The sequence below is a fragment of the Haliaeetus albicilla genome, chromosome 7 (genome assembly GCF_947461875.1).
Source record: "Haliaeetus albicilla chromosome 7, bHalAlb1.1, whole genome shotgun sequence".
Taxonomy (NCBI): Eukaryota; Metazoa; Chordata; class Aves; order Accipitriformes; family Accipitridae; genus Haliaeetus; species Haliaeetus albicilla.
The window spans coordinates 17928852-17947872 of NC_091489.1; the positions used below are offsets into that span (position 1 = coordinate 17928852).

Below are 19021 nucleotides of genomic sequence, written 5' to 3' on the forward strand. Positions count from 1 at the left end.
ATAGCGTATGTGAAGATGAATGCTGGAGAAGACCTCTATATATAGAGCATATGCCTGCTCCTCAGTAAAATGGATGGAAGATCAGACATTTAAAAAAATGACTCACTGTGACTCACTACAGTGTATCAGTAATAAAATCTATCTAAATTTGGTAAGGAACTCTAGGAACTAATTCCCCTAGTTATTTACCCATTTATTTTTTCTAGATGTTTGTCCCTTGCCTCTATTGTAATTATGTACTGTATGTTTTAGGGACTACAGAGATAAGATTTCAGTAATGACTGTTGTATGGTATTCTAGATGAAGGACTTCTGCTCTTGGAATTTTGATTGGTATCATATTTTCAGTCATCTCCTTCAAAAACTGTAATGAAATTAGGAATAACAGAAGCTCTTAGAATGCTTTGGATTTTAGTGGTCTTGTGTGAGAAAATGTGAAAAAATTAATAAAAGTGTCAATAGCACGTACTGAATTTAAATCACCAAACCTGGCTTCAGTTGGGGAGAGGTCACATTTACTATAAATCACATATTTGCTTCTCCAAAAATTGCAGTTACTCAAAATTTCTTGTCTAAGACATTAATAAATAACAACATTGCTAGCCGCATGATGGTCTTTCTGTGGCAGTGTCTTTCTAAGAACTTTGATGATCTTCCGGGCCAGAGACTGACTGGCCTTTGTTTTGTTATTTGCAGTAGTGAACCAAAAACATTAGAGTGAATGAAAATGGAAATTTTAAAGCATAATTAAGTGATCTTAAAAAAAAAATAAATATTGGCTGTTGTTTTTTCAGTTAGAATAATACAGATGTTTCCTTTGGCACCAGACAAGGCCTTTTCCAAATAGAGCATCTGTGAAGATAAGAAGTCAAGGGAAGTAACTGAGGTTCATAAACTATAATTTATGTTTGCACAACATTTTTAATTGAGAAATGTCATCCATTATTTCATCTTTTATTAGTCCGTAGTACTGGAAGTGAATGCACAGATTTATCTCCCAGGTGCAAGTTAACAAAATTTTCTCTTTTAATTTTATACCTAAACAAGTTTTTTAAGATTGAAGATAACAAATCCTCACATATCCTTAATTTGTGATGAAAATAATTTTTAAGGGTTTTATTTTTTGCTGGTTCTGCTCTATTTGCAGCATTATAGTATGCAGTCAGTTCTTGGGGAGAGTTTCTAGCACCTTTAGGATTAATTAAATTTAATTCCTGAAAATCCTGACAACCCTGGTTCAAAAGCTCATTGAACTTCATGGACAGCGTCCTGTTTGGGGGCGATATAATGGCCTTTACATTGTACTTAATGTATTAGGCCAGGAGTTCCTTGAGGTTTTATTCATGGGAGATCATTCCATGTAAGAGATAGCAGTTTAGAATCTGATTAATATCTGTGATACAAATTTTTTCTAGAGTAGAACAAACGCATTTGCCATTTTTATAGTGTTTAAAAAACCACAAACAAACAACAAACCAACCAAACAATTGGGCAATATACAAAGGCTGTGTGGAACACAAATAGTCCACAGATAACTTTCTTTGGCATACCAACATTTTCATTCTTTCAGTACAAGATAAAACAGTTTAGTCCTTCAGTACCTGTGTGAAGATGCTAAGTAGGAAGCGGAGAACCATAAAGGCAGAAGTAAAAATGGGTCCCCTGTGAGTCGAAGCTGTTAGTGAAAGTAATGATATCTTTGCGTTTATGGGTTAGCAATAAAATTCCTCTTTGCAGAGTGGTAATTCAAGCTTACGTGTTATTTAAGTGTACTATCAATGGGGCATGTTTTCATATGCTTTACATTTTAGCCAACATAAAAGCCAAAAGCAATTTTAATTCTTAGGGTAATACTTCTTCCTTTCTTTATCTCTGCTTCAGTATGTTATGAAAAATGAAATAAAATTAAAATGGTAATATTCAAAGCAGCTGTGGACTCAGCACCTCTAGTTGGATGTTAAATATAAATGGTGGAAGCATCTTTAAAATGACCTCATAAATGATAACATTTACTCTGTGTTTAAAGAAGCTGAATTTTCAAATCACAAATTTGCTTCCTTATAAGCATGTTATCAGAAGACATATAAAATCATTGTCTCGCTTTCATTTGTGACTATAAAGCAGGAAGTTTATTTTGGAATTTACTAATTTGTATCTAATTGGGATGGAGGGAGGGATGCTCTGGTTAATCTTGTTTGCATTCAAAGGTACCTTTGGATTTTTTATCAAATCCAAACAAAAGACAGTTTGTACAGAATTTGAATCAAAAGGTATCTTCAAGTTTTAACAAGATTCCTATTTAAAATAGAAAAGAGAAAAACCACAGCAAGGTAACTATTGTCACTTTGCCCATAATTCGTATCATTAAGTCAGCCAGGTTGTCTAATCTATAAAATCATATGCTCGCCTCAAATCTTTGCCAGGCAGAACAGGACAATTTTAAGACAGATAGTAGCACCTTTGATGGTGTTAGTTAAAAAACATGTTATTTGAACTATTAGTTTTATCTTTTGTTCCTAAATTTTCTCTAGCAATTTATTCTGTATGATCTGTGAAATGTCCAACATGGGCACTGTCTAAGCATTAAAGGTCTGATTTTCAGTGGTGATAAGTACTTTTCACTCTATTAAAGGTTGGGATGGAGATTTTTCAGTGTTATCCTTGTGTTACTTAGAGGGTTTTCTTCACTTCTTCTGTAATACTGTTAGACATTACTGGCAAGTACAGTTACAACATTGCATTTTGCCTCAGGGTGGATGAAATGATTGTTTTGTGCATGGGAGTTACACCAAATAGAAAACAAAATTTTGACAAACCTGTGCTATTCCTGCTTAGACGGAAGGGACAGAGTCAAACTTCTACCAAAGTACAGCTGCTTGTATTAATATGTTGGGATATTTTATTTACTGCTCTTAAAAAAAAAAAAAACCAGCAGTGTGTGATATAATCCATCTAGTGATATGATACAATCCACCCCACTGGAGACAGGACTTGTGACTTGGAGTGCAGCTGCAAGGTCATAATCAAGCAGAAGCAAGTGTATTTCTGCAGAATTTCAATGGGATTCTTCTTAGCTGCTTAACAACAGAGAGGTGGTTTGTCACACTCATTTCTCCCCATAATCTTCATGTATGCACAAAGAAACAGTTTTCTTTTTAATCATTCAAGGATTGATGCTCCAGGCTGGCAAGCGCCACTGATGTACACGTTCTGAAGTTCTGACCCTTGACACTCTGTGAATAAATGTAGCACTCACTAAATAAGTGTAAGATCATCTTTTTTCAGCTGTCAAGTTTAGGTTTCGGGTATGCGTATTTACATCCTAATTCTGAAAATGAGTGCTGATTTTGTTGTGAAGTATGGTGGGTCTGTCTGCTCAGAGCTTGTAGGAGTGGGATCTTCAGGAGAATCAGTCCATCTCTGTAAACAGCAAAATATATTTTGGGAGAGTCTTCTCTTGCTCTCTCTCTTTTAAATGATTAATTATCTATTTAGATTTATGAGGAAGCATCATTAAAGCTGGATGTCCATTTAGTTAAAATAACACCCTACTGATTGACTATTTAATATATGTTTTCTTTGTATATGCCGTGTCTGTAAAGTAACTGGGGGGGAAATCTCCTTGTGTATGAATGTAAGTGTCCTATATATATCTGCATGTTTTTGAAATAAAACTAATTTGGAAAAAAGTTTTTAAGAAAAAGTCACTAACAGAAGGTACATGGTTATACAGCTAATTTCTGCTTCAAGCACTAGGATGACATGTCTTTTTCAGTTCTATACTGAGGTCTCAAGGGATACTGTATTTGTTAAATTTGATATTAATTAGAAATGAGAGAGCAGTTTGGTAGGTTTAGACTTGATTAGATTCTCCAGAAAAGCCCAGATAGCTCTAATGCGGAAAGAAGAGCCTGTAACTGCTTCGTATTCCTTCTGCACTCATTAGCAAGGCAACTTTCCTATGAAATTTCAAATTTTTAATAATTTGGGACTCTAACTTTTTTTTTCATGTCACGATTGATATGAGTATTCAAATTCAACCTGATAGCAGTGCATGCAACTTCATTTGAAGTCAGCAAGAGGTGATGATTTGACATAGAGTCTGACAGTCTCTGAGATTACAGTGGGGGAAATCATTGGAAGGAGTGTTGGATGGTCTGTACGGGGCCTCCTGTTTGCTGCTTCTGTAATGAAGTCCGGCGTTCCAGTGTACAGTATGATTTTATTGAAAGCATGCAATGCCTTCCAAAAAGGCCTGACGGTGAGAGATTGTGCATTTCCTGACAGCCATGACAAAACGATTCCAGCTGTTCTTGAGAGGCGCCTAATGCTGTGCTGAAAATTGCTGTTTTGTACATCTTCTTTAGGATTTAAATGTGATGATGTTTATTTTGCAGTATCGTTTAACTGGTTATTGTTAAATACTTGTTAGCGCAACACACTGTTTTGGTAATGCTGGTTTTGTTTGTAATCTTTTAAGGTTGTGCTGGTGAGATGGAACGAACCATTCCAGAAATTAGCAACCTGCGATGCAGATGGAGGAATATTTGTTTGGATACAATACGAAGGCAGATGGTCTGTGGAGCTTGTGAATGATCGTGGGGCACAGGTTGGTATGCATGTTTTCTCTGCAGTCGAGAGTGATCAAGTCCTGAGAAGCAAAATGAAGAGGACAATGAATGGTGCTTTATACCTTTCAAAAAGCACAGGAGAAAATGAAACATTTCTTTATTGAAAGGAATATGCAAGAATTGTCACAAAGACACTTTGCAAGGACAGTTGCTTTAGCCGATAGCTGTGACATCAGAGCTACAACTGGGCTAATAGGTGCCCCGTCTAGTTCTGTGCAGTGCTACCTTTTATTAAAACAACAAAAAAATCCTTCGTGGCCCATATATCTATTTTCTTGTCTTTGATACGTTAAGGTAAGCGACTTTACATGGAGCCATGATGGGACTCAAGCACTTATCTCCTATAGAGATGGATTTGTGCTGGTCGGTTCAGTCAGCGGACAAAGACACTGGTCTTCAGAAATAAACTTGGAGAGTCAGATCACCTGTGGCATATGGACTCCAGATGACCAACAGGTAACGGGGCTTTTAGAGGTATTAATTGTGTTGCATCGATATGCTATAGAATACAACTCTTAAAAAGTTGTTAAGTAAAACGGTCTCTTTGTGAGAACAGTTTCCGTCAAAACTGGTGCTCCCACAGATAACGAAAATTTAATTCATCCTATTGTTCTCATTAGGCAAATACAATAATGTACCAAGTTACCTATCATCACTTTTCACCTCGATTCACATGCAGTCTTATTCAAAGTTAGCTGTTTGAGACGAGAGTCTGTAATCATACCCCTAATTTGTTGATACAGCTATCTTGAAAATGCATTGGAGCAGAGGTACAGCCTGGACTAGTAAACATCTGACTGGTCATTTTTGTGCACAGCTGTCCAGTCTGCACTTGCAGCAAAAGCAGTTCCAGTGACAGTTATGGTTATGTTTGCCTTCGCTTGAGCAAATGCATCCAATTGATTGAGTGTCAGAGAGACACCTCAGCCTTATGCAAACAACATAATTTAAAAGAAGGCCATTTTTCCAACCGTTGAGTCAAAACTTGCTGAGCTTTGAAAAAAACAGTTGAATAATTCTTCTTTATTGTTTTTCTAAAGAAGCATATGATATTGGTCACATCACCATTCATAGCGGGGCTTGAGCTCACCCATTGGTTTCATGTGCAGAATTTACAATGGCCCTTTGCCATTCACTGTTGAGCTTACTGGAACAGTCTTTCCTTCCCCATGCTTGCTGTCGTTATGGTTAATGTGTGTATAATATAGTACTGAAAGAAATGATGGGGGTAGAATAGTGCAAAGAGAAACTGTGTTATGATCACAACTGGATTATCTTCCTTCATTTTACACCGCTATAAAAAGGTGCTGGTTCAAGACTCAAGGTACCACTGACTTTAATTTAGAATACTATAAATCCATTCAAGGTAGAGTTATTTTGGGAGTTGCTAATGGAATATAATAGCACTAATAATATGCATTTCTACAGCAGCATCTAATAATTTCAGAGCACTCTGCAAAGAATAATGAATTAATATTGCAACACTGCTCTTTAAAGCCAGGGAGTCTAACTTCCCTCTTTATGAATCTGGCAAAATGTAAATCTTGAAAATAAATAATTTACTCGAGATCAAGAGGAAAAGACAAGCAGCAGAAATAGGATGGGAAACTAAGATGTAATAGCTCTCAATCCTATGTTTTAAACATGAGGCTACCTCATTTGTGTGATACTCAGTTGTTGCTGCTGCATTTGGAAATATCTTCACTTGAGTGTTTAATTTGGGGTGACTGACTGCCTCCAATTCAGTTTAGCCAATATGTTTGTACTTTCTGATCTGGATGCTCCATAAGCGGTTATTCTGGGAAACAAACACTTGTTCAGTGTCCAGATAAGCACATTCGAACATAATGGCCAATTCCAGCTGTGTGAAAATCACTTGCTTGAGTTACAGGCTCTGCTGCTGACAAACTCACTGAAATAGAGACCAAAACCAGCCACGAGCTTGATGCTGCTCTGCACAGTTCTCCTAACTGTGGGGCTTTTGCATGTTAAGTGATGATGGATCTTTGTACTGTTCTCTGGAGTTCGTGGAAAGAAGCGATCTTCTAAAATGTATTTAGATGTATTTGCCTCTGGAGGCAAAAGGAAATATGATTCACTGAGGTACTAGGCGAGAGACTGTGCTCAGTTCAAACTAAAAATAGCAAATTGGGGGCGAAGGACATTGCATATATTACAGACAAAAAAGCACATATGGAAATGGATACCCTTACTAGCTTATCCCCTTATCTCATTTCTCTCCTGATTTGTATCTGTGCAAATGAGAACAGAATATTATTCTAATCTATTCAGCATCTTCCCTATTGACTAATGTAATCTACTTGTCAGTACAGTGAATGAAAGATAAATGCCAACATGTAAATTTATATTTTCATACTATTCTTTTTGTCACCCCTCTGGCACCCTGAAGATTGCTAGTGAAAGTATTCCTGGAAAACGTTACACTCTATGGTCCCATGACCTTTAACACAATTAACTTGGAAAGTTAAATTTCTAAGGGGAATGTATTGTTCAGTATCAGTTTTCTATTGTCCTGATAAAAATTTGCTCAATATAGCCTGTCTGTTTGCCTTACTCTTCAGTTCTCTTAACTTTCACCCTCAGCCTTCTGCTGCATACATCCTCCTCTTTTCTTCAAGTCTCATTTTCCATCTTTTCTCCTGTCTGTCTATTCAACACCAGTAGGCTCTCACCTCTGGCACTCCTCACCACGGCTCTGTAGCAGCTCTGCAAGAGGAGGGTAATTTCCTACCACCGTCTTTCTGTTGGGAGCAAGAAATGGTTGGAGCTACAGTATTGCCAACCATCTTCTTGTCTGACAGAGCGTGTGGCCTCTGAGTTTGTGTCCTTGCTGTGCGTTGAGACAGGCTTGTAAGTAAAGCACCTGAGGTAGTGGCTGATGCCACCTGTGGTTGAAACTCCATAGTTATCGCTTCCCAAATCCTTTGGGGAGCCTACAGATGGGATGAGAGCTAGAGATGGCCAGGGTGGGGTACAGTCCCGCTGAAATTGAGCATATAGTTGTGTCTTAACTGATTTGGTGCATACTTTGCCCTGATGAAGTTATTGGCTGATGTTATTAATACTAGATGCAACTGTTCTGCATTTTCTTTTAGGAAGAGAGCGGTGTCATTCTTCCTATGGCGGCTGTTTTTCAGGTTTTCTTGAGCTCTCCTTGTCTGTTGGGGACAAACTTACTGAGAGTCGAAGGACAGTTGATAGAATCTGGTTGACTGCAATGCTTTCTTTCTCAGCATCGTATGTCGTCAGATGATCTTCTTGTGAAGGTCATCAGCAGATTTTTACTGGGATTGGCACCCAGGTCTTGAGTCTAGACTTTGAGCTGTGGGCTTCTTCAGCTAATTCAATACATAGGCCTTCTGATTGTGATTCTGCATGTTTATTGTAGAGGACTAGGAGTTAATTTTCTCACTTCATTGTGCGTCTGTGGTCCTGCTCATTTAGGTGTTTGCTACTTATGTGCACTATAACCAGAGCACCCATCTGGCCAAGGCAGAGAGCCCTGTTATGCCAATGGCCTCTTGAGGATAATAAGCAAATACACACAATAGGAAGACTTCACAGGACTGGGTCCTCTGTATCTCAAGCAGAGTGCCACACTTGGGTTAAACTCAGATGGGTGGGATCGCTCAGGAGTGTGACCTTCCTTTCACTGTTTTGAAATGTTTTTTTTCAGGGCTACAAAAGGCTGTAGTAGAGCCTACTTCCTCAGGGTCGTGTGGAGTATTTTTCTGGTGTAAAAGCTCACCTAGGATCATGTAAGGATGAAAAGTATATTTGAAATGAAAGTAAATTTGAAGTATCAGAGAATGCTGTACCCTGTCTTGAGACAGTTCCGTGGTGTTGTACCACGCTTGTTTGCAAAGAGGGAGTGTACATACTGAGTAGATTGAATGACTTCCCAAGTGAGAAAAACTTGAGTTTTGTCTAGCCAAAGGGTTTATTTATAATTATAGAAGCAATGTCAATAAGTAATTAAGGATTTTTCCTAAGTCCACAAGTCATATAAAATATCTTTCCAGTGCTTCATCCCCCCTCCTGTGTGCTTGCTCCCCCCCTACTTGCTCAGTGACATTTTTCTGTCAACAACTGCTGCCCTTGGGCCATCCTCTCCCTCTCCCAGATTTTACCTATTAAAGAGGCTTATCTCTGTTCACGATGGAGAAAGGCACAGTGTCAGAGAGCTGGGTGAGAACTGTAGAGGGGTCTGATTATCCTCTTGTTTACAGCAATGTAGTGTAACGCCCTGGACTTCACTGAGGTTGTTTCTGTTGCTGTTTCTGTGTGTGAGAAGGAAATCAGAAGGAAATCGCTCTCCAACAGAGGGAAGCCTTGATGAAAATGAATGAATATATTAATTCCTGGATATCCCAGGAGGTGCTATTAATCTATATTTGTTCCCTGCATCTCAGCTAGTGTAAATTATTAGACTTTTCTGACAGCTGTAAGAGCCCATTTCTATTTTTCCACCCCTTCTTCCCTGTTGTAAGCTTTTATTTGTTGAAATTCAGGGACTGGCCAGGATTCTCTTTGGCCAGGACATGACAGACTACAGGTACGTGTGAACTGTGCCAGCGTGCTTCCTTCTGTCTGCTTTGAAAATAGGTATATGAGCAGTTAGCTAATTTGATTTGCATCCCGCCGGGTACAGCATTAACTATTGTATGTGGTCCCCTCGCAACGCAACATGCATTAGTACTGAGAATGTGTAAATACAGGCCCCAAGTTTCAGCCTGTTCTGTGTCTAATCATACAAAATTCTGCTCTCAGTGGAAGAGAAAAGCGGCACCACGCTAGGAACAGATACCATGCACACTGCAGGGTCTTACAAGACACTGGAAGAGAACGATGAGACCAGCAGCAGATGAAACTGCTTTGTCTCAAAACGCAGAGTGCGGGAGGTGTGTGCGTTGGGGTTTTTTAAAATCTTTTGTAGCTTGCAGTAGCTGCGCAGGGAGGCTGTTTCTATGCTGGTAGTCACTCCTGCTCCCAGTGCTCGCCATCCTGAGTCCCATGGCAACCACAGATGCTTCAGCATCTTCTTCCCTGACGGGCACGAGGCAGGGGCAGGCTTCAGCTCCTTCACCCTGCCTGCAGCACCCTGTCTGCAGCGCTTCAGCGTGGAGCCCGGGACCCAGAAAGGGGCTTCACGTGGAGGAGGGAATACTTTCTGGGTCCAGCAGTGTAGTCAGGAGGGACCTGTGTGCTCGTGCAGCATTGGTGCCTTAGGTCGCCCTGACGGGATCAGTGCCGTGCTGTGCCAAGGGGCTGCTGTGAGGTAGGAGCTATGGCACAATTCTCACCGGGAGGTAGGAGCTAATTAAGAAGAAGCGCTCTCAAATGTTTTACCCGTGGCACTCGTGAGATTGCCTCTCGGGCTCCTCGGTTTTGGTGTGGCTTTAGTCCCTGGCAGGAATTGTAACTAATAAATCCATGATAGTAGAGTCTGCTTTTGGATCCCCTCGCATTTTCATCTGTGGACTATGATTTGCAGTTGCTACCACCTTTTCAGGGAAATAGGTGTTCTGAACACCTCCTAAGCTGAAAGTAGGGATAGTAGCCTTACCTAGCTTCCAGAACATGGCTTAAAAATAAGGAATTTATAAATGTTTGAAAATGTTGCATCTGTTTGGGCCATGATGTCATCTTCTCACCTATGTCTTCTTTTGCCTGCTGCTCTGGAACGAGGAGTTTGTGCTTCCATTCACCCTACCGCTTTGTTTTTAATCAGCTGCTGTAGTGCACATCTGATTAAGGCAGTCCTTACTATTGTGGTAATCACACTGATCAACTTTAATTATACTCAGACATCTAGCTGTGTGGAAAAAAAATCCTGAAGACAGCCTTCTAATGAGTTGACAGAATGATGAAAGGGAGCTACAAACAGGCAACTGGGGCAGCATAGGGAAGGCAAATATTTACCTTAATTATTATGAATGAAGGGAAGGAAGGACAAAATGAAAAAAAATTGCAGCCTGGAAAATTTGAAAGTGTAAACAATGATTTTGGTCTTTATTAGAATACTTCCTGTCCCTATTAAGGATCTTTACAGGTTCACGAAAAGGAGCCTTTAAAATGCCAGGGAATATCAATATTTTTGTGTCTTAACATATAAAAATGCACCTTTTCCCCATTAATTCTGGGTGCAGAGACTATCAAATGACCTTACATATATGTTTACAATGACTAGGGCCACTCAGAATTGCACTGTAAGATACAGTCTTTGAGGAAGAACTGAAAGACTTATTTTCATTGATGGATTAATTACTCGGATTACTGGGAAAAATGGCTAGAGGCTTTTTATAGCATTGAAGAAGTGTCATTAATTAACTAGGCAGTTTATTCAAGCCACAAGGAGTGCAGACAATGGTTAAATCGCATATAAGGATTTTAACATTGCATGCTGCATAATTGAGCAGTACCATTAAAATGCAAAAAGAGGACAGGGGAAGGAGACTTCAGCTGTCTTTCAAGATAAATCCGCTTGTTATATAAAACAAACAGATAAACAAAACCCACCACAGCTTAACTGTCTTTAATATTTTGGACTATTTTTACAAGCATTTCAGACCTTTGTTTCAGACTTGCTATTAAAACTAGTGATTTCTGCTTGCTTGTGTTAAGGGTTCTGTGAATGTTTACGATCCTATTGCACCCTTTTATAGACAAAATATGTGGGGTTTTTTATATATACTTAAAATATTTAAATGTTTTTGTGGAGACTTTGCATTCTTGTTTTATATGTTTATACGTGCTGGAAGCTGGTTTTGTTCTTTGCTTGGTGACTTGATTTTTACGGTGCCACATAATAGTGACAGGCAGATTTTATGTGGAAAAGTAATGTGAATTTTAAGTGCTAGTTAACCTTTCTTTCTCCCGTCTCTTTTTATTATGTTGTTTTAAAGCTGCATTATTACGCAGCTATTTCTGAAATAATAGATTTCTCTCTCTGGTTTTTTTTGCCCCTGGTATCTATACATAGTTTTATTAGCATTGTCTTTCCTTTGCCTTTTTGTCTCAAGCAGGTTTTCATGCATCATTCTGCTGAGAGTGCAGCTTCCAAAAAGAAGGAAGGAGAAGGGTTAAAGAGCTTGGTGCACTGTGCCTTTTTTTAGTTGTGCTCTCCTTTTCTCACTAACAATGAGCAGCTACGCTGCAGATTTCAGTACTCAGATGAGGACTTTATAGGCTTTGCCTTGAGTTTTGGGGAAGGTAGACAACAAGGATGTTGTCCTTGGAGCCTCTAGGGTTCATCTGTGGCTTCAGGAGCCGTGGCATCCCTCTGTGGGTTTATTCCAGACAAGGTTTTTCCTGCCAGAAACCCTAGCCGATACTGCACAGTTATTGAGCGGGTAATTGAAGGAGCGGAGCAACAAGGTGATGCTTCAATGTGCTTGCTTCTTCCCACTCGCTTCATCTGTGCCTTGCCTAATCTTTCCCTTGATGCTCTTCATCCAGCCTGTAGTGGCAAGACACTGAGAGAGCTGACGAGATGGTGCCATTTGTTCTAGTCATGAGGGCTGTAACATGGGGGATGTTTATGGGCTGACAGCATCGTGGCTCATGTTTTCTCAGTAGCTCCTGCAGCGTTTCATGTCAACACTGTTTCAGATGAGTCTTGCAAAGAAATTTTTCCTTTAGTGACTCTGAAAGGAGTAATACAACTGTTCTAATGTTTTGCTCATCGTTGTAGACAGGGTGTTTGATGTTTGTTACTGCAAAAAGCGAATGGCTGAATGGATTTCTGCATCCCCTTCGATGCACAGTGTACTAGGATGTACAGATCGCCCTCAACAGTGTATCTTGCAACTCTTTACCTTGATCTGACATGACACTCAGATAGGTCACAATATTCTTATTTTAGTTGACCAGAATCTGGGGTTTGTTAAGCTCTGCACACTCTACCATGTCTTCCCCTCCCTCAGGAAAGGAAGGATGTCAATGGCAGTGACAAACCAGAGACGGAGGGAGAGCACAATGAAGACTCATTGTGCTATTCAGTTAATGTGTCCACTTAGCATTTTTATACCCATTGCTGTTTTACATTTTTGGAGCATCAGTGTTTGAGTCAGCAAAGTAAAGATGAGTGCAAATAGAAAAATGACCAGTCTCTGTGTGGGAAGTGTCAGGAAGAAAGTCGTTTGCCTCTTCTCTCTTTCACCTTGCTGGCACTTGTTCAGAAAGATTTGCTCATATAGCCTGAAGTCTTTAGTTCTTTGGGACAGGGAGTACTTACTTGAAACTGTGTTTCGGAAAAGCTCTGTGTTTTGCTTCAGCTGTGGGGCAGATAGTAAGAACCAGGATTTGCAGTGCACCTGTGCAAAGTAGCAGCACATACTTATGCTGCTTTTTAGGCAGTGCACGGAGAAAATGGAACCTCCTGCAGGAAGCTGCTCTCTTTTTAAGGAGAAGTCATATGTAAGGTAGGAAAATTGCTTTAATTTGTTCGTTCAGATTTTGAGTTGGTCAGGACAGGGCGTGTGAGTGGAAGTGTAATTCTTACAGAGGAAAAACTCTCCAAACTGTGAAGGTTTTACAGCATTTTTCAGAAACAGTCTGTTATTCCATTGCCAGAGCCACTTGGCTGAGAATGCTTCAGCCCCAGGACCCCTTTGGTTCATCCAGAGCTTTCTGGTCTTTTCAGTTCAAAAGAAATGTAGCTGCCAGAGTGGTTAATTTAAACGTTATTATCACTGGGACCTGATCCGTTGATTTTTTGGAAGTTACTAAGAAGACCAGGAGCCAAATGGGGTCTTGAACTTGGATCAGACGTGTTCAGGCCTGTGAATAGTCTGAAACCTTGGTGCAGGGAAGGAGGATTAGAATGATTGAAATCTGGAGGAGGAGATTTGTGGATTTCTGCAGTAGGTCTTTTCTGGGAAAGCAAGGCCAAGTTTCATAGTAAATTGGAGACAAAAGGTGATATTTTTGGAAAGTGATATCTCATGATCTTTCTGTTGATTTGACAAAAAGAGATAGTATGCCAATGGAAAGTGGAAACAGTATCTTTTTATTCTCCAAAACCTTTCCCATCAGTGTTTCAATCCTGCGTGGATTCAACTTCAGCTCTCTGCTCTTTGTCCAGGAGCCAGTTTCTTGTTGATGTTCAGACACTGAGGGATTGTTGGCAACTGTGTCAGCTGAAGAGGGATTAATCTTTCCCTGCTTTCCTTGCTTTTGGGAGGATAGTCATTCTTCTTCAGTGCCTCATTTCGGTAACAGTTTCTTACTCAGCCTATCTCCATGTTGACTCAGTTATACTTGACCTCACCCATTCTACATATTTCGTGACCATGCTGAGTTACCCCTCTCTGCCAGCACCGAAGACGTAGAAGGAGGATGCAGAAGTTGAAGGGCTGGCTTCCATTAGCATATAGCGTAACCCAGGGGCTTCTTGATTTTGTATTATGAAATTCAAACCAGCAAGGACATTGCTTCTAAACTTTGTATTGCATTTTCACTGGTCAAGAGTGCAATCCTTGTTGCTAAGTAATGCTATTTTCAATTAGGAGAAAAAACAAACCATAAAACCCCAGCAGAAACTCTCAGACTTCTAAAACTCTGAGAAATTTTAGCTTCAGCAGTCAACATATCTTTCAGGAAATAACCAAAACCTGGCTCGGGAATGATGCAGGAGACTGCCAAGTGTATCAGTTGACTTCTTTGCCTGATTGAGTGGTTGTTGGTAAAACTGATTGCATTTTCCCACCTAATAGCACCAAATAGTTGTTTTTGTTGCTATATATAATTGGATTTATGTGAAGAATATGTGTTTTCATAGACATGTGTGCACTTGCCTGGCAGAGTTTAGTGAGAAAACAGAAAATGGCACTGCTTGAAGAGCATTCCAGAGTACTTCTGCTGTGGGAGCTCAGTGGTCCAGGCTCGGAGTCCTGTCCATGTTAAAAGCTACAGAAGATGTTCTGTAGAAGGTGTTCCAGCTGCTGGCTTTTTGTTCATTTTGCATACCACTTCAAATGTGATTTGAAACCTGGCACAAGTTTAAAAAAAACACACAACTCTTTTCCACGTCTAAAGTAAACTGAGGCATATTGTTAATTCAGTGAACGTTATATAGAAGGGCAACTCTTTTGTCTTAAAAATCTAATTGTTACAGGATGCTTTCTTGAACAATGTCTCAAGAGTCAGGAAAGAATATAGAAATGTGTGTGCCTGGAAACACACAAGTCAGAATTAGTCCAGGTATAATTACAGGGACATAGAATAATCAGTCTTTCCGTGATCTGCCAGAATGCTTTCAAATAACATTATCTTCTCCTGGACAATTGCTTCCATCCCCACATGTCCAGAGTAGTTGTATAGCTTGAGAACCTGGTTTTGAGACTACTTACATTTTTGACTCCTGAAACGGCGTGCAAGACTGTATCTCATTTACAGTCATTCAGCTATGTTATACTATTTTAGAAAGAGATAAAGCCAGTGTGGTTTGGATCCCCAGGTTTTAGTATTTAAATATTTGTTAAATGGATTTGTCACCAAGGTCTCCAGTGTATTTACTTTGTCTGCTCATTTGAGGGCTTTGTAACAGTTATCTAGACCCTATGGACTTTGTGAGAGAGAGAGGGAACAAGCCTGAAAGTAGGTAACTAAACCAGTGCTGCTTTTGAAAGCATTAATGGTCTTGAATGAGAATTTCACTGCTGTGTATATATGCAGTTAGCTGGATGATCTTGTGGTGTATCATCCATGTGTGGGGCCAGTAACTCCTCATGTCCAAAGGAAACAAAAACTTTTCTCATCTTTTTTCAGACATAAAGGCAGTCAAAGAAAACCTAGTACTTTCCCCCTGAACTTGTGTGTGAATTGTAGTGATGTCTCTTTTTGTGTCAGTTCAAGAAATCACTTTACAGCAGTTGAATTTTTAATGGAAAAAAAAAGTATTCAGCAGGAGAGCAGCTGTTTCCCTCTCTCTGGTTGTCTCTCTTTCACTTTACATTTTGAGGTAAAAAGAAGGAAAGCCAGAAATATCACACTGAGAAAAAACAAACTTTCACTTTTTAATGTATCCTAAGAGGCAGCTGCTGCAGTATCTCTTGCATTGTGATGGAGAAACAGTAAACAAGAAGAGCACAAGGAATGCAAAATGCTAGTACCACAACTAAATGGACTGAAAAATGTTGTAACTCAGCCTTTGCAAGACTGGCATTTTTTTGTTAGGCTAATGAATGAATTTATTTAAAGGAATAATTTTCCAAGTAGTTCCTATGTTGCAAAGCCTAGCTGCATAAATAGAAGGTGGATCCATCATTTTGTATATTAATCAGTTTATAGTTCAGTTAATTTTGGATCAGCAAAATAGCTTTATCTCTATTAGTATGATGGCATTATGGTGATGACTGTGAAGGCTGTTCCTATCATGAATATTAATGTTTGTCCAGATGGCTAAATCAGGGCAAACAGAACTAATTCAGCTTCCTTGAACTGCTTAGCATCTTCTGGCAATGCAAACGCAGTTGGCCTTATTAGCATTCTTGCAGAACATAATTTCTGAGGTACAGTGCTGACTTTTTCCTTTGCGGGGGAAATGAGGGAGGAGGCTGAGGGAGAAAGCGTAGAGAGAGGTCTGAACTTTGAAAAGGGGAATGTCAGTGAAACAGAACGTCGGACAAGGCGCCTGCAAATGCAGAAGTGCGCAGGGTAAGTTGTTAGTGGCAGCATTCATACTACCTGGTAAAATGGCAGCAAGGTTTCAGCAGATGTGTGTGCCAAACACAAAAGGTACCACGAAGGCAAAGAGTGGAACGGAATGCTAAAAGAGCAAGGTTTGCAAAGTGGGTAGGTGGAAGAGGAATCCTTCAAACTTTGGAAGTACAACCCTGGAGAATGTTAAAAACCAAAAGCATAAGTTTTCATGAGATATTCAAGGTTTACCTGGTCACATGATGCTGATGAGATTTCTGCCCTGGGCTACTACTTCACGGTTAAGAGATTCCTCACTGAGTCTGAGGAAATTAAAAGGAGGTCCTGGAACAGGTTAGTTTGAAATGTAGCAAGTCCTTCTGTCCGACTGGTACACCCAAAGATTATGAAGGATCTTGAATATGAGCTAGTTTAGCTGCTAGCAGAAATAATCATTTCTCTGTCCTACGTCTTGAAGGGCAGCACTATTTTCCTGCAATACATTTAGGAAAGGGGTTAGGAACATTCAAGAAATGTGCAAATAAGCTTTACATCTGCACCTTGCAACTGGTTAAAGCAAAAATGGAACATGGAATCACAAAACACCTGTAAACTGGTCTGAAAAGACCTAGGTAGGACATTTCTTCCAGAGGGAGATCATGACTCACTAGTCTCTCAGAAGTCTTTGCGTGTGTCATTAAAAGTGACGGGTAGAAAAAAATAGGCAAAATGGTGTATTTAGTTCTGAAGAAGTCAACACATTCCAATGCGAATAGGCCCTCCCTTAGTATTTCCTGACAGAAATACCTGCGTGTGTGCTTTGGCATAGTGGGGATATATCCTCTGCATGAATGATTTGGCAGGTGTAGAAACCCCAGCATATTATAACAATATGTATTTTACTTACTGTGTTTGGATGGATTAGCAGTGCAGGAAGAAAAACTGGCCAGGAATCAGTCCACAAAGGGGAAGACTAAGTAGTCAGTTTGCATTATAAAAATGGGGATAGTGGGTTTGCCTTTGTGTCATGCTATATTTTAAATTACTTTTAATTCTAAAATACTGCTGTTTAAAATATTTACTGTTGTGAGATAGCAACATTTACAGGTTACATACAGTTATTTGTATTACTTAGGGCTGTAGAAGGCTTGAATACTTCATGTCCAGTATTGCTCAGTTTGCCAGACGGGTCCAGTAAGCATCTTCTAGGACACATCTAACCCTTTGCCTTTCTAATATGATCAGTCACTTCCTGGAAAAACTTTGTGTGGTCACTTTGTCCTTCCAGCTGCCACCTATCCTATGGGAGAAGGAAGAGATATAACTCGAGAAATTGCTCAGTAGAGTTACTGTCAGCTTAGTCACAGCTTAGGGAAGATTAGAGCACCTGAGATTTCATGACAGATGACATTAATTTTCAGAACATTTCAGTGTATTCAGGAATTTAATTGCAATCTGTTAATGCACCTTGTATAGTCCTACAAGGCAAGCTCTGTCTTTCTGTGAAAATTTTGGTTTTTAAATAATCAAATTATACTAGGATGGATTTACTAGATTAATTTCCAATGCTGTTTTTATTAGCAGAATGTGTGAGTTGTTTGGCTTCCCTCAGTTGTCAGATGCATGTTCTTTGTAAAAAGTCAGAGAGGTTCTTTTAAAGATCCTGGGCCAACAGCAGTAAAGTAGATAGATGTTCCTTTTCCAACCTTCTAGCATCACAATACTGGAGTCTCTCACTTTAAAAGTGCTATCTTGAAGTAGCCTCCAATGGCTTTATATTTCTTCCAGTAGCTATAGCAAGTCCAGCTTCTAATACTGCAACTTGAGCTTCAGTCAAAGGCTCAGTCGTTGCACTGATACAGAATGACAACCCATGTTCTGAAAATGTATTGATCAGATTTCCTGGGAGTTTTGTTTAACCAGCAGCATGAGAAACCTTCAGCGTTAGTACTAAATGTCATGAAGGGAGCATCTTATTTTATCAATATCTTTCTGTAACAGTATTGACTGTTCAGTTTGTACAATCAAGACATGAGACTGGAAGTAATTCCATCTTTTACCCCTTGTATATACATCAAGTCCTTGAATACATTATTGCTGGGATTGGTTTATCCTCAGTTATAAAAGTCAAAGTGACTGTCGTTCTGGAAAACTTCTTTGGCAATGAGGACAGGCAGAGATGCAGGAATGGACAGTGGCTAGGTTCCCTGCAGATGTAAGTCACCACAGCCTCATTGACTTAAGTCTATACATCATAACAATTTAATTTTCTCAGCTACTGCATATAATCAGATGTGGTGAGATGGCAGGATCTCCCCCTTTCCTACTGGGCTAGTACATTCAAATTAACATAAAGCTTGAGCATTCTTACTGTTGATGAGTTCAATTTTCTTATATTAAACCAAATTAAATAGCAACAAAATGTGTTTTGTGTTAAAACGACAACACTGTTAGTAAATCACAGTTCTCTTACAAAGCAGTGGGCCTCCTGTGCTGGACCTTCAGTGCACCAGGTCTTTGGTCGCTCCATTGTAGCTCTGTTGATCTCGGTGCTGCCGAACCATTTTCTGCTAGTACTGAATCTGGTCCAGACGCATTACAGCATCACAACAGATCTTACAGGAATAGTGACAGTTCAGCACAACAGATCCACACATAGCAAAGTCACTGAACAGGTTCAAGTTGTTCCTTGGACTGAATTTTTTAGCTTCTTGGCTGTTCTAATATTCA

At 39.6% G+C, this 19021-nt stretch overlaps 1 protein-coding gene across 4 annotated transcripts in view; it reads left to right on the forward strand.

Moving 5' to 3' along the window:
* The window catches only part of TULP4 (TUB like protein 4), a 162574-nt gene that overhangs the window by 98384 nt on the left and 45169 nt on the right, over window positions 1-19021 (forward strand). For all 4 annotated transcript variants that reach the window (XM_069787118.1, XM_069787114.1, XM_069787116.1 and 1 more), the window contains 2 exons: window positions 4480-4608; window positions 4925-5086. In XM_069787118.1, the coding sequence (XP_069643219.1) occupies window positions 4480-4608; window positions 4925-5086 (291 nt within the window). The remainder of the gene's footprint in view (window positions 1-4479; window positions 4609-4924; window positions 5087-19021) is intronic.